We start from the raw sequence: 26309 nt of genomic DNA on the forward strand, positions 1-26309 counted from the left end.
ACAAGAGACAGGCTGTACAGGTGGTTTCTGCTGCTCTGGAGCAGAAAACTCTTGCCATGGCCTTCATGTGATTTGACCTGTCTTCACATTCAAATATATTGATCAATATGAAACGTTTGGCATTTTATAAGCCTCCAAGGCTTTAGTGCTTCTGAATTAATTTGTCAGCACTTCCAGTCATTTGTATATTGGTGTAAACAGTGTCAAGTTTCTCTTTTTCCTCAGGATATGATAGTGATTCGAAGCCATTTAGAGACACTTCTTCTTCTTCTTTGCGTAAGTCAACTGCAGAAATCAGCTCTGCAGCATTTCTTCTCGCTCTGAGAGCAAACCCATCTCTTGGACTAGGCAAGACAAAGACAGGACAAGCAGTTTCTGGCATAAGACAGAAAACTGTGTTACAAAATACTTCCCCTTGTGCAAATTTGAGGATGCGGCAAAGCCGCCTGTCAAAATTGAAAATTATGAAAGGACAGACATGCAGATCTTGAGGTAAAGAAAATTCAGTGCTTGGGTTTCAGCAAGTGCAGTGTTTCTCTTTCAGATATTGTATAGGCTGGGCCAGGGAACAAAGAACATGGTGGGGGGGGGGGAGGTGCAATCTCAGACAGAGCTCCTTTTGATGTTTCTGGGGTTTTTTTCCTTCCCGAAAAAAAAGGACAGAATGATGCAATTTCAGATCAGAGCACAAACTACCGAAGAGCTTCCTTCAGATTTTGCCTTTGGGCAGCAAAAGGAGCAGGCAGTGCGGCGGCGGCGGCGGAGGCCTGAGCGGGCCGGTCTCTGGGGCCTGGCTGGCTGCCGCCGAGGCCGGTGCGGGGCCGGTGCGGGGCCGGGGCCGGTGCGGGGTCGGGGCGGCCGGGAGCGGCAGCATCGCCGCGGCGGGGAAGCGCGGCGGCTGCCGGGGAGGCGGAGCCAGCGCTGACCTGCGAGCATCCAAACATAGGCTCGTTATCCGCTTTTAAGAGATCTTCCTTTTTTCTTCCTACCTGCGCCGGAAAGCGCTGGGAGAAATAAAAAAAAAATTTAAAAAAGAGCTTTTTTTTTTTTGCCCCCTCACCCCCCCCCCCCCCCGCAAGCCGGGCTGGCAGGAGGAGGCGGGAGGGAGCCCAGGTGCGGGCGGCGCACGGGGTGCGGGACCGGGCGCTGCCGCCGCCGCCGCCGGCATGGAGCACATCCGGATGCCCAAGGTGGGTCCGGGCGGGCGGGCCGGGCCGGGCCGGGCCGGAGCGGGGAGGCCGCGGCGGCCCGGGGGCTCCCCCGGCAGCGACCCCCCCTCCCCGCGGCGCGGCCCCAGGCGGCGGGCGGGCGGGCGGGCGGGCGGCGGCTCCGCACAGCCGCCGCGCCCATCTCCGGCTGCTCCCCTTGTTTCTTCCGCCACTTCTGCTATTAAACCGGCCCCGACCCTTGGAGGACGTGAAAGCGTTGTCCCGCCAGGCGGGCTGCAGCGTTTATCAGGCAGTCCCCGTGCCTCCTATTCAGGCCCTGCAGTTACTGCAGCCCCCCTCCATGACTTGTCGGTAGCCAGAATGACAGGTGTGTTATCTGCTTTTCAGGCTCTTTCAATTTGCTCCAGTATTCCAGATCTAGTGATGGATTTATTTCCAGTTTTTATAAGCTGATAATCATATATATATATATATATATATACACACACACACACACACACACACATATAAATATATATATATATATATAAACACGAGGCCTACCTTTTTTAACATTTCCCTCTCACTCCAAAAAAACATATATATATGGTTTCAACAGACAAAATTCAGATTGAAAATCATGTAATCATTAAAAATGAACTAGCGCAATATGTTAATTTGAGGCAGGGGTAGGATATGTCTTTAACTTTTTTTTTTTTACATATGTACCCTAAAATAGCATTTAGAAAAAGTCATTTGCATTTGTTTGCTCATTATCAGTATCTAGTGTGCTGACATGAATTTGAGATGAGGGCCTCTTCTTACTCCAGCTGGATCTTTTGGCCTCTGGGGGTTAACTGTGAAAATATTGAGAAGCCCATAATTCACAACAACCGCCTTAGAAACTTCTGTTTATTCTTTTTCTTCTCCTCTCATTTCATAATGCTCTGTCTGCCTTTGTGGGAATGGAGAATATCATAATTTTGATATCAGAATATTAAGCATCTATTCTACCGCAGGTAGGATGACCGGTGAAATGGCCAGTGAAAGTTGTCTGAACAGATATTTGTGACCATCAGCTGAAGAATGTTGAAAGCATAAATGAGGAAAAAGGAGAAAATAAATGAATAAGGATAAAAAAATACTTAAAAGTAAATGTGTAGATTTGTTTTGAAACTATCCATTGCCTTTTCTAGGAGCAGGTCCTTAAGTTTTTACTATGTAAAGATAAAACCCTCGTCTTTGTCAGACAGCTGTGAGAAGGCACAGCACTGGTGACTCAAGACTGTTGCACTGCGAATCCTACTCAGCGTGAGACGATTCTGCAGTCCCGGTTCCTGGCGTTCCCTTACGCTGTCTGTCAGTAACTATGATAAAGTTGTCTCTGATACAATAAAGCAGCTTAGAAGGCGTATTTTTAAAGGAAGAACTCTTTTAAAGGTACAAACCTAAATGTTACTGAATCCTGTAAAAATCGTTGTATAAACTTATAAAAGCCAAGATATTAAACATGAGTAGCTACTGAAATATTTTATTTCTCCAGTTATCCCTAAATACACTGACCTTTCAGTGCATCTACAATTATGCCGCAGAACTGGTATCTTCAGTTTGGTTGTTTATAAAACCTCAAATTAAAGTCAGTCACCAGAATAGCGCTATTTGGTTTTTTGTTGACTTTTTACTGAATTTGTCTCTGATTATTTGGAATTTAATATTAGATCACTTCCAGCCTTAGCAATGTAAAAAGAGATGAGAGAGATGTAAATACAGGGATAGTCTCACTATATCATGCAATAGTTTCAGGTATCACATTTCCTGACCCCATCCAGTTTTGTCCTCAGAGAAGCTTGACAGACAATGCCTTGCTCTGTAGAGGCACTTATTTCAGAATAATGATATTTCCCTTGACCTCCAAACCCAGCCAATTTGAAAATCAAGATAAATTCTATACTTAGAAAATTAACAAAAATAATGCAATCTGAAAATAAAATTCTTGCCCAGTAAAAGGTTTTCCCTTCAAAGGGCAGTAAAAAAGTCTACAGCATAACGTTCATTGTGACTTGGCCATTGTTTTCGATTTTAGTTGGAATACAACAGTAATGCACAGCTACTCACAAATATCAAAATAAATCTGATATAACATAGCCATTACAAAAACCATTAAAAAATTCCATATTAGGCAGATCAATGGTGCATTTAGGTCACTCATTCTGTTTCTGATGTGGCAAGAGAGCATGTGAGCCTGGCCACTTTCTGCAGTCTGTCCCTGTTACATCCTTCCAACAGCCGCAGCTGTTGTATTAGGGACATCAGAGGGTCCACCCCTTCCTAGTTTGATTCATCTTTGTTTATGGACCCCTTGGGTGTGAATTTGTCTAACCCCTTTCTGACCGTGCCAATACTCCCCGCTTCCACAGCCCATGTAGGAGCAAGTTCCAGCAGGTCCTTGCCTGCTGTACGAACAAATACTTTCTTCTATCCATTAAGAATTTCTTAGTAGTTTCATTCAGTACCCCCTATTTCTAACATTGATGATTTTGGAGAACAGCACCGAATCTCTGTTCACCTCATCCGTGCCTTCACTGTAAATCTTGGTCTTAAGCTACCTGATTCTGATAATTTCAGAGAAATGTCAAGAGTGACCTCAAGACCTCTTTCCTGTGTTGTAACTATCAGTCCAGAGTGGATGGTTGCGTAGCCATCGACTAGGTTGTTTCTCCTCTAGGTCCATCACTTTACATGTTTATGTTTTGAAGCTCAGCTGTATCTTTTTTGCCCACCCCTTCTGTTTTGCACAGTTCTTCTGGAGTTCTTTGACACTGATGTGGCATTTGGCAGTCTAAAAGGCTTAATGTCATCCACAGATTCAGATTTCACTGCTTACTCTTTTCTCCAGGTCATTGATAAAGTTAAATAAAACCAGTCCCAGCACCAAACTTTTAAGACTGCACTGCTGACTCTTCTCCACCTTGAGAAGAGACCATTGAGCCCCACTCTTTGCTTCCCATCCTTTAACCCACTTCCAGGCCATAAAAGGACCTTTCCTACAGTACCACGGCAACCTCTTTTCTCTAATAACTTTTGATTGTCAAAAGTTCTTTTGGAACTCTAAGCATATTATGTCCTCTGGGTCACCTTTACCCACATGCTTCATGGTAGTGTCACAGAGCTTCAGCAGGTTGTCCCGGCTGCAGGAGCCACTCTGACCATTCCTCAGCAGACTATGTATATCCATGTGCTCAACAACCTTGTTTGCTCACATGCTGTTGACATAACTGCATAATTTCGCTAATGATACATTGCCTAGTCTTTCACCAAAAGACACAATACCTGTAGTTCTAGTTCTAAATAAGTTAACACTTGTCTCTTCCTAGTATATAAAAATAACAGGTCAATAGCAGAAATAGAAATCAAGTCTTTTGGTAGTTGTCTATTAGTCTGCCCAGCTGACAAAATTGCTTTTCTTCATTATTTTTTAGTTAATATTCCCTAATTTTTCTGGACAATAGATAGCTAAGTGCCTAACAGTATTTTATGTACAGAATGCTATTGTTCTATCATTATATTATTGTCAGAAGGCAGAATGCACATATGGTGCGTGCATATACGTACGTAAACATGCAGTAATGATGTTTTCACAAGGTAAATGTCATCCTGTGCAAGAAGGCTATAATTAGTGTACATTTAAGTCAGCTAACAGTCAGTCATTGCTAAATAGCGTAATACACAGCTACGACGATCTTTTTAAAATAAGAAATGAGTAAATTCACTGTCTGCCATTAGTATGGATTCAACAGCGAGACAGTCTAGGATAACTGCCAGAACCTTATATGTTCACTAAGTCTGACAAACAGCTCATAACAGCCTTCAAAAATTTACAAGCAATACTTCTGTATAGACTAAAAGCACTTCTTGTTAACACGTGTGGAGTCATGTCTGACCATGGACAGGTTTATAGATAAAGAGCTCTAAAGATAGGTTTACTTCATGGGGAGACTCCATGACCTGTTGGTAATTAGTTACTTCATTTTATTTACCGCTGTTCTGTATCATTTGTCTTTGTCCATTGGCAGCAGGCCTACTGGACGGTCATCTCACAATAGAGAATATATCAGATTTATCCCTATGTAACAGCTGTCTTCAGTGGAGCCAGCCCAGAAATTCATTTGGCTCAGTATCTCTTGTTAAAACAATACTTGGGATGGTTTGAGTTGCTCTAGTGCTTTCATTTTTGTGATGTTACAGTAAGACACCTCCTTTCAAAGATCCCTTTCTCAGGCAGAATTTAAGGTACACTCCCATCTCTCATGAGCGGTATTTCATTTTCTTTTAAACTTATTTTCCTTTTCATAATTCTTTACAAAACTCTTTACAAAACAAATAATTTTTCCCAGTATCTCCATGAGGAAATGAATTACATCCATTTTCTATATGACACATGTGAACAGTAAAAATTTGTGCAGGTACCATTCTGGGTGAATGGCAAAGGCAGGAACCGAGCCCAGCAGGCCTGAGCTTTATTCTCCTCCTACCCCTGCTGGGTAGCTGCATCTCCACCTTTTTTTAAGTTGGTATTTCTACCATTGCTTACTGTTTGCCTTCTGTTGAGATAGCAGGTGATATTATAGTTAAGCCTTCTACATTTGGGTTGCAGTTTTGGGCAAAAAGTTCCATTTTACTTCAGTGATGTGGAAAGGTGACAGCAGTCCAAAGGTAATAGCAGGAGCTGAGCTGGTGGTTTCCCCTACCAGCCAGGGAGAGGACTGCCACAGGCATTCATGTTTAAAATCTCCAAAAGTTTTCATTTCCAACCTATAAAAACAGGCTAGCTAACTCAATTGCTAGCAGAAGAAAAGAAAGAAAGAAAGAAAGAAAGAAAAAGAAAGAAAGAAAGAAAGAAAGAAAGAAAGAAAGAGAAAGAAAAGGTTTGTGCTTTTAGAAGTTATTTGATAGGTACGTTTCAGCAGCAACAGCCATCCAAGAACATCATGATTAGGAAATACTGAACTTATTTTTTGAGCCAGACATTTTACATGATTTCAGATATATCATTCAACTCAACTCAACTCGTTAGACTCCAGTCAATGGATCACAATATCTGTGCTAATTCTTCTGGACAGTATTGGCACTGATTTTGTGCATTATTAAATCTTACTTGTTAATAAACTGTCCATATGAATCACGCAGTAAGTTTTGTTTAGGTTTCATTTATTCCATCTTTGTGCTGGGAAACATTCATTGCAAATGACAAATTTAATGTAATTAATGTAAATGAGCTTTGTAATATCCTGTAAATGAGCTTTGTAATATCCTATGTTGAAAAGCATTCTGCGGTTTGATATTTAAGACTAGATGTGGACAAAATAATAAAATTTGAATCAGAACTGCAGAGAATATCTAGGTGGATTTAAAATCTCAGTTTGAAATTTACTCCTACAGCACAGGTTTTGAATTAGTTTAGAGTTATCAAGGGCCTTGCTTATTAGTGTCAGTCTGGATTTAAACTAAACACTGTAACAGCCATTATTCTCAAAAGATTTAGTCAGAAAATGGTCAAAACGTCATGTAAATCATGGTTATTGTACATTCATGATACCTCTTTAGTTCAATTCCCACTCAGTTTAAGGCTAATTTATTTGCTTTTTTCTAACCTGTCTGAGAAAATTTGGGCTCTTTAAACTTTCAGCTATATTTGATTGGAAGTCAGGACCACAGCCTGATTTACAGGGCAGACACAAACTTATAAAATTGATATTTATGGTTTACCTCACTCGTAGATCATATTTTCAAAGGCTAACTTGGCTGACCTACAATCCAGCTGAGAATTCCCCTTCTCAGTCTCAGATTTCTTGACAACTTTATGCTTTAAGTCACTTAGTATATCTTCTTGGAACAGTATTGGAGAAGATCCAAGGCTGTCTTTCATTTGGGTGGGTTTCCAGATAATTTCATTATTGGCAAAATTAAATTAACTCCTGTTAAAAAGAAATGTTGCAGTGTAATTCCAGTGAATCACATAGCCAGAATTTCTCTTCTGGCTTCACCTTCCTCCTCCCCCACATTATGGTTTTAGTTTGGCTCATTCTCACTGTGCATATGTCAAGACCATGCCGTGGTTTTCCTGTGCTAGATTAGAGGGTTTTGGCTGTGGTTTAACTCCCTGAACAGTATTTCCTTTTTCTTTTTCACCCATTTCTTTTTCCCAGGCTTGTCAGCTCAGTAGTGTTGCTGTTTTCCTTCTCCGAGAACATTTCTGCTGGACTCCGCTTTCTTTCCATCCTGAAGCCCTATCATTTATTTTTCACTAGAACCCACTGGGAACTTTTCAATTAAATAGTTTCAAATTGACATGTTCTTATCTGCCAGACCAAAATGAGTCATAGAAACCTGTAGTTGTAGGTGGTGCTCTGTCAAAGCATAAGCAGGACTCTGATGAAAACCTGCCAGTTTTGCTGGCTGCCTACCCAGGAGCTTGCTGGGAGTCTGAGAACGGTCCTCCTTCACATCAGCTATGAAATTAGAGCCAGGGGTTTTGGACCTCCAAAGTCCTGAGCCGGTTGTCCAGTCTGGAGCCTTAACGATAGCCAACTCTTGGTTCCCGGCTCCATAATCAGCAGCCTGAAGCTCTGGCAACGCAGCCTGAGCCAGTGCACCTAGGAATTGTGGGAGACTTGTGTTCAGTTGTGGATTTGGGAGCTTCAGTTTTCTTCCATGGAGCCAGAAACCTGGGAACTCACGGGTAAGTCAGTCTTCTGCACTGTAAGCCCTGGATCTGCCCACACTAATGTGGTCTCCAGCCAGTGTGGAAACACTGAAGGCTTTTTTTCACCACAATACTCTCTTCTGTGGAACTCAGAAGTAGGAAAGTCTCGCTCCTGAGCTCCAAGGTGCTCAGGGTTTTCAGGGTACTGTCAACTGCTTGGCAGGGCTGCAAAACTAGAGGTGAACTGATGACATTTCAAATTGCAAAATGTTGCACTGAAGTTTTCAAAATGAAGTGTGGTTATTTTTAAACAGTACGAAACTCTTTCCTGAAAAATTTCACAATCCATACTTTCTCCATACAAAAGCAGATGTTTTCATCCATAGTTACTTAAATTTCTGTCGATTGCATCTATCTTTTACTTTGTTGAAATATTATTATTTTTTCACACTAAAATTCCATTCAGTGCCATTTCCCCGGAAATGTGTTCAACATTAGACAGGTTTTACATTACAAATAGTGGACGGAAGCCCATCCTGCATCAGCTGCCAACCTTCTGGAGGAGCAGAAAAAAAATAAGTTAATGATTCAAGACACTAGCTATATCTGTTTGCTGGGGATAACCACAAAGACACTATATATGATTCTTTTAGGACAAGGAGCCAAACTAACCTTAGCAGATGCGTAGAAAAGCCGACTACCATCACAAAGTATTCTTTGCCACTCCATTTCCCTAATTTTGGTATCTGTGCAAAATTTATTGGTATGACAGAAAGGTATTTGGCCCTATAACATTACTGTGGTGAGGCAGCAGACAAAACCCTAGCTCCAGTAGGTCTTTTGTTTCAGGGTTTCAAAATATCACAAAATTATCACACTTTTTTCCTTTTCCTTGAGCTTGGAGTAGGCGGCACAGATAAAACTGCTACATGATCTATAAAAATCCTGTTTTGTCCAAGTTAGTTGTAATTTTGCTTTTGGCAATATATTGAAATGTTATCTAAATGATCTTATGCCACTGCGGTTTTTGAAGTAACTTCTGTTTATTACAGAAGAGTAGAATTAAAACTTAACACATCTCAAAAATCTGTGCCTGTATAGCAGTAAAAGTCTGCAAGACAGTTGACCATTTTAATAATGGCTAATTAGTGCTTACTGGTTATGTCTAAATGTATCCAGGACCACATTGACCTTTGTGAAGTGAGTCACTTATTCAAGTGAGTGTAAGAGCTGTTATACTAGATTGAGCCACCAGTGCTTCTAATTTAATAACCGAAACACCTGATTTGGCATACTAACTAATGGGCATTTTAAAGGGGAGGGAGGGAATGAATGATCCATCTGGGAGGGATGCTTCCAAATTTTTATCCTGAAGCACAGACACTGATGGAGCCAGTGATCCTAATCCAAGGGTCATTCAAGGCAACGAAAGAATCCCACTGGCTTTAAGAGGCTAAGAATCTAGCATTTTCGCTTTTGTGGTTTGGGTTCTATTTTCACTTGTATCTCCCTGTTTTACATGACCTCCTTTAAAATTTGGGGTCTGGCATTGGAGCCTTTCAGTCTGAATGCCTTTTCACTTGTGAAATTTGATTTTTATACGTACGCCTGCTCCCTATATGCACTGTCTCTCTGCTTTGGCTTTAATGTTAAAAAAATTAAGTGTTTCTCTAAATACCATGCTTTTCCCACATTGTGTGAGTGGGAAGGCACTTTCTTCCTTGTGAGATGCATATACTGACTCACAGTATTAATGGAAAAGACAGTTTAAGTCTTTAGATTTCTAGCTATTATTTTTTCCCTGTGTATTATTATATTGTAAATTGCTTTGTTAAGTCCATGGTAATATAAATAATTCCCAATCTTGAAATTTGCAGATCCTGTCCTGATTTTTAATGCCAATCTTTAATATTTTCAGTAATGTGACCCTCAATAATGAGGAGGTTGGATAAAGTCAAAAAATAAGCTCTAGAAACATGAATAGCCACGTATTTTCATTTGCTGTCTTAGCATCCATGTCAAATCCAGTAATTCTGAAATTTGTTGTGCTTAAAAAATGGTACTGAAAATCATGAAAATAGCATGTCTGCAGGGCATTCTTTGGTTTGTGTTTATGCACAGTAGGAGACGGAGGTTGGAGTGGAGAATTTGGGAAGTTTGGCTTTGGAGTGGTCAAGGCTGGAGTCTCTAGGCCCGCCGTTGATGCTCTAGAGTGGGCCGTATTTGACCTATCCGTGTCTGTAAGTGGGAGGAGTGCTCTATTTGCAACAGAAAATATCATGATTGAGGATGTCTTTTCTTCCTAAATTAAGGCTGTTAGATGTGGGTTTTAACTGAGCAGACAGAAAACTTATGAAATTCCACAGTTGCTCTCTGCTCCTTTTCTAGATAAATGGGATCTAACATGGGCTGAGAAGGGAAATATGTTACGGGAGAGCTGGGTGTTACAACATTGACACCATATTGCAATGCCATATACGTTTGTAATAGGTTATAGTTCATTGGGGAAAACTCCCTGCACCTGTTATACAGCTGCTAATCAGCTACATATGATAATATGGTATTGACATCCCACTTTAAATAAATCTTAGTAGAAAAAAATTAGGAATGGAAGAACCCTATCAGGCCATTTGTTCACTCTCTTGCTAGGGAGAGCAAGATACTAGTCATTCCTTGTAATACTTTGTCAGTTCTTTTCCGGTATTTCACTTTCACTTCAGGGTTTCAGTGAATTAGGCTCATACCATTTTTCTTGAATATTTTCTCCCATCCTGTCGGAATTGCCCTGCGGAAACTTTTATCACATTGAACGTAAGGTGTCTTTGTTTAAATTTAGTCACTTTGGTATACATAGGCTTACCTTCTTGGCTTGGGTTCTTTCTTTCGACATTTGCAACCTCCTTACTCTGTGCTACAGATTGTGCATTATTTTACTGTTCTTGGGAAATCTTTCCAAATAGAAAATACTAAAAAGTTACATGGATCAGCTACAGTTTTCATGACTTTTATGAGATAGAATGGAAACCACATTAAATGGCAACATCAATTGACAATTCAGGTTCCCTTTATTCTTGTTCCAAGATTATGCAAACAGATCATTTACTGTATAGTTTGTTTAATGAGCATAGCTTTATACCATCTTTGTGCTAAAAAAAATCATAATAGCGTTTACTCGTTTGCATGTTATATTTTTTCACTCCCGAGAATTACGCTACACACATGGATAGCTTGGGTCATCCCGGGTGAAGCAAGCTCAAATATTCCACTTGGCCACAAATCATACCAGCTGTGCTCCTTTTTTCTCATTAGGCTCCGTCTTTTGGCTGCGCAAGCCCTCTCCTTAGTTTTTGCGTGCCTGCAGCACTGAAGTCAGTTGGGCTCCTGCCGCTGATTCCCAAGATTGGGTTTCACCTTGCTTTTACACCCGTGCGTGTGACGGGGCCTTGTGCTCGCTGCCCCTCAGAGCGGCCCCGGCCGGCACCGTGCCTCGGTGGCAGCCAGTACAGCCAGGTGCTAGCTGGGTCGCTGCAGCCAAAGCTGCACCAGGGCACGTGCCAGGGTTTCTCTAGTGCAGAGGGTGGTGAAACGGTGACCAAGCCATGCCCGGGCCCATTTAATTCATCTAAACGTCACCGGCAAGGCTGTACTGGGAGCTGCGATGCGTTCTGCAAATTGCTTGGGTTTATCTTCGTATTTGGGTGTGTTTTAGTTTCCCTACCCCGATGCGGACTGCAGGCTTGCCAGTTTCATCTGGCTTTTTCTGTAATGCTTCCCTCTTTCCTCATCTTTGTGTGCGAAGCAAAATAAATCCAAAATTAAAGCCTGCTTCTTCTGCCTGTGGACAGCATAAAAAAACTAAGAAGCCAACTCATGCTCTTCGCGGAGGAACATTTAGAAGCTGAGTGGCTAAAATCCTTGCATCATCTCACTTTCACCATTGCAGAATTTCACTTTCTTTGCCTGTGAAGAACCGCTGAAACAATTTCCACCCCTCTGCACAGTCCAATGCCAAGGAACTCACCCAGATTTTATCCAGCACTGACTTAGACAAGCTTTTGCTGCAGACCGATGAATTTTACTGGACTGAACGTTCCTGAGGCTGTGGCCTGGACGAGGAGATTCCCTGCTTACCTTTAATTGGCAGATTTTCCTGGATATGAAGGTTTTCGGGCTTCGCTTCCTCTTTGCGGGTAAGGAATTAGAGGAATTAACAACGATGGCTGTTAAAGGAATGGCAAGCCTTTGGTCACACTTTGTAGTAGAGCTATTTTGGTCTGAGCTAGCTGGTTTCGTTTTGCACTTGTAGTCTCCTTCCAGAAGCACAGTTGTAGTTGTAGTAGATAACTCGGCTATGACAGCAGCAGCCACTGCAGAGCAGGTAGTTAAAGTGTTTTCCACTTCAGGTCTAGCTGGTGCATTCGAAACAAACCTACCCACAAACAGAAAACCTTAGTAGTGAAAATAAAACCCTCTCAGATGCTTTTACCTGTTGTAATTCAAAATTTCGTTTTATGGGAAAATTCTAAGGTAGAAACCATGTGGTGTCAAATACTACGTCCCAGCCATTCACCAACGCTCGTTGCCTCCAGAAGCGGAGATGTGGAGAGGTTTGTGACTGAGGTTTCACTGAGGCCTAATTTTTTCTGGTTTTACCCGTCTGCTGTACAGTTTTCTTCTCTCTGCTTTTCCTGCTCAAGTCTATGTCCACAAACAAGCTGATCCTGCGTTATCTGGAAGAGCTTTCCCATGTGGATTTATAAGCAGCACGAAAAAATAGGAGTATTTTCTGCAATTTTTTAAGATGCTGCCTTGCGTTTGGATACCTCTTTGTTCTTACTTCTCTAATACACCTAGGTACCATATTCAAGAAGCATTTAAAAACATGTCGTGCAGGCAGAGCTTATTCAAAAAACAATCCGTGCTAAAAATGAAAACATATTAGGGTACAGGGATATTTTTAGGAATAACATTTTGGTGCACCAACTTTTCCGAACACTTACAGGTCATATCTTTGCCATTCTTCCTTGGGTGGGAGTCCCATTGAAACTGGTGGGAGCTGTGCCTGAATAAAGCTTTGGCCCATGCTTTTCCCTAATATGACATCTTTTTCTTGAATGACCTCCCGGCAACCTTGTTCATAAGTCATTTGTCATGTTTATTCTCTGAGTAAAAAGTGCCTTCCATCTGTTCTTAATTTGTGTTCCCTTTAGCTTCTATTTTTGCCTTCTTTTTTTCTCTCATCTGTGTTGCATTGAAAATAGAGTTTCTGGTCAGCTTTATTTATCCCCATGTAAGGGGTTGTAATCACTGAAATAAATCTCTTGGCATTCTTTTCTTTAAGCCTAGATAACCATAGTCATCAGGCAAAAATGAATAGCGGGGGCAACAGCTTCAAATAAAGTATTGAAGTTTTTACTTAGATGCCGCTCTCCAGACTGGCTTGGTTAGTGCTTTCTTTTTCACTCTTTGAGCACTTCCAGCTCTCAGCTTCACAGGGTGGTTTTGCTTCTTTTTATTCTTTACCTGTTATTTTCTGATCTGGTCTCCCTCACCAGTTGCTTATTTTAGGCAAAGTGCATGTGTACAGAGTATACATTTTTTTCCTGAATTGTCTCAGTGCCTGCACATTTTCCTAAGTTCTCCAATAAAGCCTGCAGCAGTTTTGGATTCAAAAATGGAGTACTCTTCAGAGAAAAAGTAAGAGGCTAATTAGGACAGGGTCTTTTTTCTGGTACTGAACTTATTTATTCTTTTTTTCTGCTCTTAATGTTGATTTCCTAGTGTGCTGTAAGTTTTTTAGACAGAAGAAATCAGCTTCTTCCAAAGTACTGTTGCAAACTGTGTTCCCCTGTTGTGGAAATTATCATACTTTCCCCCTAAACCACTTGAAGACACTCTTTGACTTGGCTTTCTTTTTCTGAAGGGTGCAGAAGAAGAAAGAAGTCTAATTCTCTGATTCCTTTAATTAGCGGAATGAAATCTAATCTTTGAGGCTAGCTTTATTTACCTTTTTTGTTGCTTTTCTGTACATGAGTGTAATATACTGCTTTCTCAGAAGCTTTGATTAACTGGAAACTAGGCAGCAGAAACACAGGAGGGTCTCAGATGAAATCTGTGTATGTCAGCCAGAGAGTTTTTAGAACAAGCTCCTGAGAGCTTAGAGACCGTTATTGCTCCTGAAGCCACTTATGAAAGTTACTGCGAGTCAGAATTTAGTAGAGAACAGCAAAGGGCTGCAGGAACGATGCCAAGTGCAGCTCTGAATTTCAAACACCTGCATGAGTGAGACGAGGACCCTTTTAGGCTGCTGAATGTTTGTAGATATCTTTACCGTACAACCACTTTCATGATTCGATCAAGCTCTACCTTAAATTCAGTCGGGAAATTTCAGAAACAGGTTCAGCCTATACAAATGTCTGTGCACATCATTCAGAAATGTAATACTGATTTTAAGGGGGTATTAAGCGTTTTGCCAAGTTAAAAAAAAATAATAGAATAGTGTGAATCTGTGGTTTGCACCCGTATTGCAGTTACAGTTTAGCACTGCGGTTTTGAATCCACTTACAGTTTAAACTTAAGTAGTTCCCCTTTCCTTCGGAAATCGCTAGATAAAATAAAGTAGTTGCTGAGGCAAGTTATTAGTAAATCTGTTTTCACACAGACTTGAAACAGATTTGCCAGTGGAAGAGCAGCTTTTTGCCTTGAAGAAGACTTAGGGTCAAATCTTGTAGATTAACCATGTTGCAAAAACATCAGCTCCATGCAGATCGAAGTTACAACCCTAAACAGGAAAAGTAGAACTGTAGCGCTATAGGACTATAGTGCTGGGAAAAATACAGTATAAGGACTCTAGTATTGACTGTGCTTCCTGAATGGTGGCAGTATATGTGACAAGCTGAAGAAGATCAAACAGGGCATGAAGGCAAGAAATGCAATAAGAGTGAAAGACATAATTTACTCAAAGGAGACTGGGTAAATGTGCCAGTGAGTATGGTGCTGAATAAAATTTTAGATATCGTATATAAATGATTGCCTATGTGAAAGCTGTTTGATTATCTCACAGACACAAAAGTAATTCTGGACCCAGTCTTAAGCAGCAACAGAAAGACCTGGTTCAAAATGCAACTATTAAAGAAAGTCTGTATAATGATTCCATATTCTTGAAATAGCAAAAAATGGGGGAAAATAAATCTCCCATGGCACTATTTAACTTCAAAGAGGGAACTACATAAAAAATGTGAAAACTGTTTAAAAAGAAAGAGAGCCAAAAATTAAAATGTTTACAGGAGTCAAGAAGTTTGTTTAACTATGAGCCAACTTCCAGAAAAAGACTTCAGAAGACCAAAAGGTTTGCACAGCTAAACCGCAGGGAAAAGGAGAAAGAGGATGTATTTTATTAAAAGGACTTCTTTTATTAGAAGTAAGAGAGCTTCCTTCAAGTTGAAGTTGGATCTAAATGAGGAAAATAGAACAGAATATAAATAAGTTAAATATATGAACACGATAAGGCAGGCCAAAAGAGATTTTGAAGAACAACTTGATAAAAGCATAAAAACTAGTAGCAATGCCCTTTTCAAGCACAGATAGAATCCTGACGGAAACTCTATAGGATCACTAAATGATCAAAGTGGGAAAGGTATTTAGAGATGTTCTCATTCTGGCACATTTCTCTATAAAAACATATCAAGAGATTTGTCACCGATGAAAGTACTATTAGAAGAGATTTCAGAAGATATTAACAGTAATAAACACAAAAAAAATTACTAAGATCAGATGATATTCACGCAAATTAAAAGAACTAAATTACAAAATCATCATGTGAATAGCTGTGGTGTACAACCTACTGCTTAAAAGTGTCCCAGTCCTAAAAAAAACAGAGGTAACCAATATGATACCTAAACTGAGGAAATGGGCAGAAGTTGCAGCACCCCACCCAATTCCTTCCCCCCTAAATCATTAGATTTATGGTTAAGCACAGTATAAAGGGACGAATCACATAGTTTCTGTTGGGGAACACAGAACCTCTCTGAAGAGGCCACCGAACATATGGGCTAAGGAGATCCAAGTGATAGAGACTAACCGGCCTTCCAAAACTCCCCTGAGCACGTCCTTCATCAAAGGCATCAAAGCTGCTGAAGACACTTCAGCATCATAGTATATGAACAAAGAGGTCTCTCATTACTAACTAGTTAAAAGATAAGAAACAAATAGCAGGGTTATATTGTTAGTTTTTGCAATGAAGGGAATTCAACATCAGAGATCCAAAGACTCTGTGTAAGAGCCTGTGATGTTCAACTTGCTCATAAATGTTTTGAAAGATACAGAGAGGGGAGGAGATGCCAGAGTTCTCTGATATAACTACATTCTTCAGGGTACAAGAAATGAAAGATTGCTGTAGAGGCTTGTAGCGATGTCTCATGATACTGACAGATGAAATTCATCATCAATAAATGCAAAACAATACGCATGGAGGGGGGGCTAACTTCACATGCACAGTAGTGGATTCTGAGCCAGTTATTATCACTCAGCGGAGATGACTTAGAGTTACAAATGCTGTTCCAAAAAATAAAATTTTCAGCTTGAAGCTCAACAAGGGACACAAAAACAAACAACCTTCAGAAACTTTTAGAAGCTGAATAAAGAGCAAGGCGGCAAGCATCACTCTGCCACTAGGCGTCATACACCATATCTGTTGTACACCCAGGTCTTGAATTCTCTTCGTACTTTTGGCCTCTTCTCAAAAAGTAAACCTGCTGTAGGATAATCAGGAGTGTGAAAGAGCTCACCAGGAATAGTTTCCAGAGAGCTAGCAACTAAGCAAAGCAGGGCCTTCAGTCTGGGAAGGCAAGGACTGAGGGAAGGATCTATAAAAACATGTACGACAGAGAGAAGCTGGGTAGCAAACAACATTCACTGCTTACTGTAATGCAAGGTCTGGGGCACCAAACACATGGCGCTTCAGCCATTGATGGCAGATTCCAAAAAAGCAAAAAAAAGTTGGTTTTTTTTTTCATATGATGCATAGCTGAAAAGCAAAGTTCACTCTCACAGGGTGTTGTAGCTGCCAATTGACTGCAGGGATTCCAAATGTTATTTGACAAAATTCGTGAAGTTAAAATACATCGAGGGCTATTAAAAACTTATGACCTCAGCATAGGAAGCCCACAAGTAGCTGATTTCTAGAAGCAGGGGTAGCGTCACGCAGGAGCATCACTACACACTTGCTTTGTTCTTCCCTGAGCAGCTGCAATTCTCCGCTCTCAGAGATAATCTACTGGGCTAGAAGAACCTCTGAACTGACCCAGTGCAGCTATTGCAGGTGTTTTAACAAAAAAATGACTTACTGCAGACTTCTTATTGCAACTATTCCTGTTTATTCATATCTAGCCTTTTTTAAACAAAAAAAATCAATACTTTAGTCAAGGGGCTCTGGCTGATGAGCGGAGAGAGGATTGGCCTAGGATGCCTGAAAATTCAGCCTTCAGCCTTCAGCCCTTGCCCTGCTGGGTGAGTGTCTGCCTTCCTTGTGTTCCTCATGTTCTTTGTGTTTCGTGTCCTGAAGTCTACTGGTAGCATTTGGGAATGATGGCTTCCTTATGCATTGACCAGAGCCTGTACAACAGAGTCCTCATTGGCTGGGCTGCGTTGTAGGTACCATTTTTGTCCAGACAAACCTCATTTTTATTGTTTTTGTCTGTGGGTTCTTTTTAGAGTTTGGCCAGTGCCTCTGTCTTTGTGTTGTCTCATCTCTGCTCCTTTGTATCTCTTCTTTTACTAGTTAGTGAATGTTTACTGGGTTTATGTTGTGCTTCTTCCATTCCTCCTCACCCCAATATGTGACCTCTGAAGTAGATGGTCCTGGGAAAGGGCTTTATTCATGCTTTCTATCTGCTTTATTTTTATTTAAAACAGATTATAACTGGCCTTGAGGGAGAAGACTTGGTTTCACTAATTGATGGATTTTAAGCATTCTGCTACCAAATTGGTAGCAGAATCCTTTGGTTTAAGGATTTCTCTCTTCCTATTTTTAAAGAAGTACAATGTATTTGGAATACCCATGGTAAATATGCTGTTCTGAGGGGCTGGTATCATTCTGTTCGTCCTGTGTTTTCAGAGAATTACAAAGAATTACTTCTGTGGAGGTTTGAGAGTACTTATCAAGTGCAACATCCCACCTCAGAGAGCATTTAAGAACGTTCCTGTCAATATAATCTGGAATCTCTGTGTTGTCAAAAATCAAATCATTCTCTTACTTTTTTTGTGTTTGTTGACTCCAACTCTGGTTTCTAGGAAGTTTGTGTGAACTTGCATTTAATTGAAGGGAAAAATGATGTGGTCTTCTTTGTTCTTTTTCTTTTCCCCACTTGCATTTTTGGAGCAACATTTAAATCTACTCTTGTACTTAAAACACCAGAACAGTGCCTTTGATTCTAATGGGAGCGTATCTCGGAACAGTTATCAACCCTGAGTCCTGAAAATGACTGGAAATATAAAAGGGTTGGTGAGATTTGAGTGAAAAGAGGATATAAGGAAGGTAAGCCAGTGTGCTGAAGATTTTTTGCAGCAGCGGGCACACTGCACAGAGCTGTGCCGCTGCTTGCTGGAAAAGCACATGTTCTAGTGTGATTTCAACATCACGAAACCAGAGGAAACCATTTTGATTATTTACTATGATTGAGATGTTATAGGCCACAGGCATTCCCTGATTTAACTTGTTTGCACCAAGCATGTTTTTAGAAAAAGCAATTAGTTTTGGTTTTAAAACTGTTGCAATAGGAAACCCAGCAAACTCTCAGTAACTAATTATTGACTATTTTAGCCAGTTTTTACTCCATTTAACATGCACTGTGTTGATTTTTTTTTGTCCTTCTAGTCTCTCAGTCAGAACTGCCATATAACATCAGATCAAATGCCTATGAGACATACTGTGTACAAAATATTAATGATATACGAGCCACAAGCCGGTTATCTGAGGGGTAATTAAATGTTATGGACTCACCTATTGGCAGGAGTGTAGCAAAGGGACAATGTCCGTTTTATGCCCAGCGAGGCAAAGCCTCACTGTGTTTAGTCCTTGGTTCCTGTTGAAGAGTGGCTGAAGGCACAAATTTCTGGGGCGATCACTGCCATCACCCCTAATTAATGGGAGTGAGGGACAAATGCTGAAACATTTTTCTAAACCGTCAGTAGGGTCACTCAGGCCTGGGAGCCTGAGTGGGGCTTATCAGAGGCCCACTGAAGAAATACGCTCTACCACTATGACCTACTCCTTTTGCTTTTTTTTTTTTTTTTAATTCAGCCTCCTTTGCATTGCTGATAATTCTGGAAAGGCCTGAAGGGACAACATGGAACTAGCGTTCAGCTGAATGCCAAGCCCTGCCTTGCTAGCATGAGTTTTGGCATGGTGAGATAAAAAGAAGGAGCTCCAGTGAGAAATTGTCTTTGGAGTAGGACAGTCTTTGCCAACAGATTTTTGGATGCAGAAGTAGCACCAGAGGAAAAAGTGAAAGTGAAGGGAGATCTGGAGTTAGATCACACAATATAATCATTTTTTTCTTATATGTAGATACTTGCCTAATATTCATCTCATATGGCATGGAAGAGAACTTACATGAAAAGCATCTTCTTCTCATGCTTTTGCATCTTGGACCATTTTTGGGACAGATGGTTTTAAATGTGCTTTTCAATACTAGGTGTGGGACGGTTTGTTTATTTTTTCAATGCCAAGGCAACTTTCCAGCATTATGTGCTTGAGGCTTGGCTATGTTAATTTTGAGATATTCCTTTTTGTTTTATTTTGTTACTTTTTTAAGCCATTCTGAATTGGTCTATAAACCATCAATGACTTGGGCATTCACTGGCATTTTCTGGGAGTGGAGTTGGCCAGATTGCTACAACACAAACCAAACCCCAGCTATATGTTTCCGTTTCTGTTTGCTTCCCTTGTTTCACTTTCCCAGAAGTCCAGTTTAGTCCTTCATCAGCTATGTAATGTGTATAGAGGAATATAAAATTTAGGATGTACATCTGTGTATCTGTGCTTGTGACTCTCCCGCTGAGAGTCGTGGGAACTGCAGAACACGTTTAAGGGAAGAGCACCTATCTGAATTAGCTTATCCTGTTTTTAAATATTAGTGTAAAAATATTTTTTTATGGGCCCATAGACACAGCCCCAAGACCACAAATATAACTATTCTAGATATCACTAAGGGATTCAGTGGTTCTTCTGAAACTATTCTAGCTTGTGACATGTTTTTCTATCCTTGGATATGAGGAAAAACTTTCTCACCATGAGGATAGTCCAGCAGCAGAGCAGGTTGCCCAGAGAGGTTGCGCAGTCTCCATCCTTGGAGGTTTTCTAGACCTAACTAGATCAAGCCCTGAGCAACCTGGTATGAGCTCACAGCTGCCCCTGCTCAAGCAGGAGGTTGGACGAGAGACCTCCTGAAGTCCCTTCCGTCCTGTGTTCCTATCCTATGTTCTGTGGCTTATCCAAGTAGATTATCCTCTCATAAATTTTTGTACTGTTTACGTGGTAAGAGTTTATCTTAGCATTAAAAAACTGTATTTGACTTTGCAATGGACAAAAGGTAGATGTTGACATCTCACTATATTAGACTATGACACAGCCTAATTCTTCCTGTTTTTTCCCTCTCTGTCATCTCTTTGTTTAGGTGGAAAATGTTCGGTTACTTGATCGTTTATCTTCCAGAAAAGCCACACTGGGCACCTTGTATTTAACAGCTACCCATGTCATATTTGTGGAAAATGCTTCTGAAACTCGTAAAGAAACCTGGGTATGATTTTTTTTTCCAGTTAGCTGTAAGTGCATGACACTTTATTGATGGTAATTTGAAAATAATTTGCAAACCAGTTTAAATACGATGAATTAGTTTATACAGATTCTTGTATAACTTCAGCAGATCTGAAATTCCAATTGAAAACCTTTGCTACTTGATAAATTTTGAAAATTTTTACTAGATTCTGGCTGTTGTAACATAGTAACAGAAATACAAGGACAATCATCATAAGAAAACCAGACATGAGTCACTGAGGAGCTGCTGCCGTTAACTACAGCACTAATTGTATGCTCCAGGAAGAACTGAGGAGAACTGAGGAGTTGGTTTGAATGGGAATTACTCCCTGGAGTTAATCTGCTCTTGCCTCTCTCCATGACTGCCTGTGCTGATTCAGTGATTTTTTTCACATGCACATAGTTAGAGTTACCTATTTTGGTGGATTTATCTCAGTGCATGTCTATCATCTGTGATGTTGTATGTAAACAAAGGTACAATAGCTCCAATATCATACCATTTGTAACGCTTTATGTAGCTTAGTCATGAATCCTTTATCCATTTTGCAGCAATTATTAACTTTATCTTCTCTTGGTCCCACTATTCCCTTTCTGATTTTTATTTAATGTTTCATCCCATTTGAACCAGTATTTGCGATTATATCAGTACTACTATTCTGCCAATGAGGAGGCCCAACATTTCAGCCTAGAGACTCTGGAAACAGTTTTATGTAACTGATGCTATTTCATCTTTTCACTGTACAGATAGATGAAAAGAGCTCTTTCTCAGACAACCATTAGCTTACACTAAAAAAAAAAAAATAACCCTTTGGATAACATGACTCAGCTAATGTTTGAACAGCTGAAACACTCCAGAAGTGCTTCTTTGTCTGTAGGTTTTATATCAGGCACTGCTTGAGCCTGAAACTGGAGGTAGGAACAGACCTATGGGAGAAGGTATGGGGGGATTTTCTGAAACAGTAGGGGAAACTACAGTGTTAGCCCTGGTAGACCACTATAAATAATTATTTTTTGCTATTGAAGATTTGAATCACTTGGCATAACCATTTTCAATTCCCTTACAGGTTCTTCACAGCCAGATTTCCTCCATCGAGAAGCAGGCCACGACTGCCACCGGCTGCCCTTTGCTGATCCGCTGCAAGAACTTCCAGGTCATCCAGCTGATCATCCCTCAGGAGCGAGACTGCCACGACGTTTACATCTCTCTAATACGTCTGGCACGACCAGGTATGGGGAAGAAACATGGCACAAAAGTCAATCCCCATCCTAAAGAGAGAGAACACGGTGAAAGAAATGTAGCTGTGAGGAGGTCACCTTCGTCCTTCACATTTTAAGAAAAAATATGTCATTAGAGATGTGTTATGAGAGTAGAAGTCTCTGAACATGAGAGGATATTAAAATAATTCTTTATGGCACAATGAAGAAAACACAATGAAGAAGGGTTATAACAAGGAGCTCATTCCATAAAATATAACATAAAATTTTGTTTAAAATGATACCCCAGAAGATCAATGTCCATAGAATATATTACGCTAGTTGATGTGTAGTTGTTGCTTACTGGATGCCTTGTGTAAATATGAATTTAAGAACATACTGAAGGGTTGCTAAATCTGGAGTGTTCATACTTGTGCTGTGGCAAAAAAAAAAAAAAGCTCTAACCTCTGCTACTATGTTAAGAGTATGCAAAGAACACATTTACCACAGTCTGTGCAACCTGACAGCACTGGCGTTAATTTTTGTCTTGCAATAACATCAGTTTTATCTACTAAGTACAAGAGGAAAGCTGCATAGTAGGGCAGCACAGCTACTGAACTTTGTCAAATGCCTTCTATAGTTAGGATAACAGTGGTAGTAATACGTACGCTGCAGCAGACGTAATTTGATATGCTAGGTGAGGCAAGGTGAAAGTAATAGGAGAAATCTAGAAACAATGAGACAGATTCAGCCTTTGGTTCTGCCGATATAAATCTGGATTAATTCCCTGGGCTTCAGCTGCAAGCATGTGTTCGTGCAGGCTGGATAGAACGCGGTTCGGTAATGCTCCCGCCTTGGAGCAAGGAGGGTGGGTGCGTACAGCTGTGCACCTGAAAAGGGCATTTTGATAGAGACATACAAAATGCTAAAGAGAAGAATAGCAATGGACCATGAATAAAAGCTTAGCGGCAGACAGCAGTGGACAAGAACATTCGAAGGAAGAAGATGCAATAATTGCACTTTGCATTGGCTGTTTGCATAGTTCAGCTGCACAGCACAGTTCCTTCTCCAGCAAAATATCTGTTCTTTGTGTGAGGAATGATAAAATCTTGCTTAGCTACTGTTAGAAGGCTCAGACTGCAAGCTGAGCAAAATGTACACTGACAGTGCTCTGCTCTGTCTGTTTGTATGGGGGCAAGGCTGTAATACAGTTACCGAGCACTACGAGGTATCCTTTACTCCCTGAGGAGAAATTTTGATGGATTGAGGCTCTGCTTTCCATTCTTTGCCTGTTCTCATTCATATCACCCTACCTGAACCTGAGTGATCATATGTACCTCCTTAATATATTGTATATTATGTGATGGCCTAGTTACACTGAGGGAGCAAATCTGTATATGACTGTATTCTCGCCTGCTGTTAATAGCGTTTGAATGGGTAAAGCTGGCGGCAGAATTTGGCCTTTTTGCTTAGGCAAGCCATTTTGTGAAACAAACTGACTGTAACATTTATTACAGGCATAATACCAGGACTGCATACATTTATAGCAAAATAACCGCGAAAGATTGTGGCAGCTCCTGGAAGCGCTGGAGAATAGCTGATAATCGAGCTTTTAGGCACTGGCTATTAGCATTTGAAGAACTTTGTTACCACTTATAGATACCATAAGGTATAGATACCATACTTGTAATGTTGAGTCAGACTTTAGCCATAAGTAAACTGAGTATTTTGTAGTAGGTGGATTTGTGAGAGCTTCCCACTACTTCAGTGCACAGGCCCAGCTGAAGAGAAAACCCAGATGGTTTTGGCAAAGAAGCATTAAAAATGAATGCTCAAAGTGCTACCCAAAGCACTTCATTAAAATGAGCTCAGATGGGATTTATGGATGTTCAGACTTTATAATAGCAGGTGAAAAATAAACCAGACTGTCTTCCTAAGCTGCACCATGAGAGAATTTTGGAAGTAGAGAATACAGAAAGAGTTTGAGCTATCAAACAGTGTGCAAATCATTCCTCTTTTACTCCTTTCCCTTCACAAATGACATTATTGGCCTTCAGTACTTTCTTGACAGACTTAACAAGAAATTTTGTTTCTTTATACTTTATTTATACTTTCTTTATACTTTATTTTTCATGTTGTATATATAATTCCTTTTATTGACATTAAAAAAGCAAAATATATCTTAAAATACAACCTGAAAAGACAGAATCCAAAATAAGAGTAAAGGCTTCCTGTAGAAAAAGATGGAAGTCCTATTATTACTGTTACTATTATTCTCATTCTTATTATTATTGCAATTTTTTTTATTATTTTAGCATGTATGAGTTGCTTACTGTACTATTCTAAGAATCTGCTTATTAGGCACATAATATTAGAAAAGAAAGTGAAGTATTTAAACTGTATTACAATTATATTATGAAGCACGTGTGGAACTACGAAGTCAGAGAGGACTCAACTTACAATCTAGATTACTTCAGTTATAAAGTTAAAAGTCTGTTGGTGAGAAACTTGTAAGGAACTTAGAGTACCGGGATGAAACATGCCCTCGTGACATAACATTTATGTTAAGCAGCAACAAGAACTGTAATTTCAAGCTATATGCTGAACAGTTATTCATATCAGTGACAAATTGTATTTAACGGCAATGGACTGTGGCTGCCATTGGCCACCAGGATTGAGACACTCATTAGCATGAAGAAAGATAATCCTAAAAGAAGTTAGAAAGTTCATTACGAGCTAAGTGGTCCTTGGCCAAGTGTGACAGGTGGCATAGCTATTTAAACAACTTCACGGTCATGGTGAAATGATTGATGTAACACATGCTATTTTTAGCCTACTACAACATACGTATCTAGAATGCCTTTGCTAATAATTCAAAGACAGAATTTTGCAGTCTACAACACTAAAATATTGTTGAATTTTTTGAAAACTTCCCTAAGGACAATGTTAGGACTTTTGAGTTAGTCCATCATTGAAGGTTATGCCACGTAGTCTGCTGTTCAGACCTTTTGTCTTTGCCACAGGACAGATGTTATATTAATAAAAGCATTTATATGCTACCTCTGGCCAGCAAAGTCATCTGGAGAACAAGTGCATATACTATCATTGGTTTCAGTTTTCTTCAGATGAAAGCTTATTATTACTGATGTCTTTGGGGTGGGCAAATTTTTATAATGCAGTAAAGAAGACGTCTGGTAGAACAGTATTTTAATTATATAAATAATAAATCACTTATATTGTAAAATATACAAAAAAACAAAGAAGCACAGTACTTCCAAAGTATGCTTGGAAGTAGTTATAAGCAGGCTACAGGCTTTTGTGCAGCAAGCATACTATTTAAAAAGAGAAACTACATAAAGGATGTTACCCAAGGTTTTGTTTTTGGACTGGGATTTCAGGACGAGAAAGCTGAGGTGCCTTACCATTTTGTTTTGTTCTGTTTTCTTTCAGTAAAATATGAAGAGCTGTATTGTTTCTCATTCAATCCAAAATTAGATAAAGAAGAACGAGAACGAGGTTGGAAACTTGTGGACCTCAAAGAAGAATATAATCGGATGGGTATTCCAAACAGTTATTGGCAGATTAGTGATGTAAACAGAGACTATGGAGTGAGTTGCTGTGATTTTTTTCTATTGCAGAGACAGTAAAGTAAATCGGTGTGACTGTGGACTGCCGTAGTGCTTAGACAGAGGATCCCTTTGTGCTCAGTGCTGTACACACGTAGGTTGCATACACAAAAATCAATTCTGTTTGAGGTCCCTAGAGTGTTAATTCATTGTGAGAAATAATAACCGAAATATTTTCTGAAGGGAGTTTGCCCATGTACTTCATTAGTTTTGTTGCTGGAACATGTCCGTGTCAAGGAACATCAGTGAAGTTCTCAGAGGAGACTGACTATGCTGCCAGGGTTTTTTAAAATTTTGGTAAAGTAAGTGGAAAAAGATGTTTGACCTCTGCTATGAGAAAAGTGTAGGAAAAATGACATCATAAATAGAATCAAGTTTACCACAACAGCATCTTTAACCACAAAGCCTGCCTTTTCTTTTGCCTTCATTGCATATCTTCAGCTCTCCCAGAACCTAATTTCTTCCTCCGAGTCCTAATTCCTTTATTCATCTCATAAAGTGCCAGGGAGAACTGGATGCAGTCAGGATGCCACTGACAATTTTAGGAGAAGAAAATTTGACAGGGATTGCACTTGTGTTCCCGTATGTCTCTAGAAAAATTCCCGGGCAGTTTCAGCTGCCTCATCGGGTTCCTTTGGGAACTAGTAGGCATCATCAGGGCTTCTTGACTTTCAGTATCCTCATTTCATATTGACAAATTTATTTTCTTCAAATCCCTATTTCTTTCCATTATTTGCACTAGATTTCTTGGAAAAGTTGGCTCCGTGGTCCCCTCTCATTACAATGGGGATGTCAGGGAACCTCATCCATTCCTGTTCTTCCTT

General features: G+C 40.2%; 1 protein-coding gene across 3 annotated transcripts in view; it reads left to right on the plus strand.

Annotated features, from left to right (window-relative positions):
• Positions 1-475: 475 nt before the first annotated feature.
• Positions 476-26309, plus strand: part of MTMR7 (myotubularin related protein 7) — a 51564-nt gene continuing 25730 nt past the window's right edge. The window contains exons 1-4 of one of the 3 annotated variants that reach the window (XM_068942778.1): positions 476-492; positions 20526-20648; positions 21730-21892; positions 25310-25467. In XM_068942778.1, the coding sequence (XP_068798879.1) occupies positions 25414-25467 (54 nt within the window). In that variant the 5' untranslated portion in view covers positions 476-492; positions 20526-20648; positions 21730-21892; positions 25310-25413. Of the gene's footprint in view, positions 493-1074; positions 1191-20525; positions 20649-21729; positions 21893-25309; positions 25468-26309 lie in introns of those variants that run through there. The other 2 variants (XM_068942776.1, XM_068942777.1) reach the window with 2 other exon arrangements.

This window comes from Struthio camelus, chromosome 4 (assembly GCF_040807025.1).
Source record: "Struthio camelus isolate bStrCam1 chromosome 4, bStrCam1.hap1, whole genome shotgun sequence".
Taxonomy (NCBI): Eukaryota; Metazoa; Chordata; class Aves; order Struthioniformes; family Struthionidae; genus Struthio; species Struthio camelus.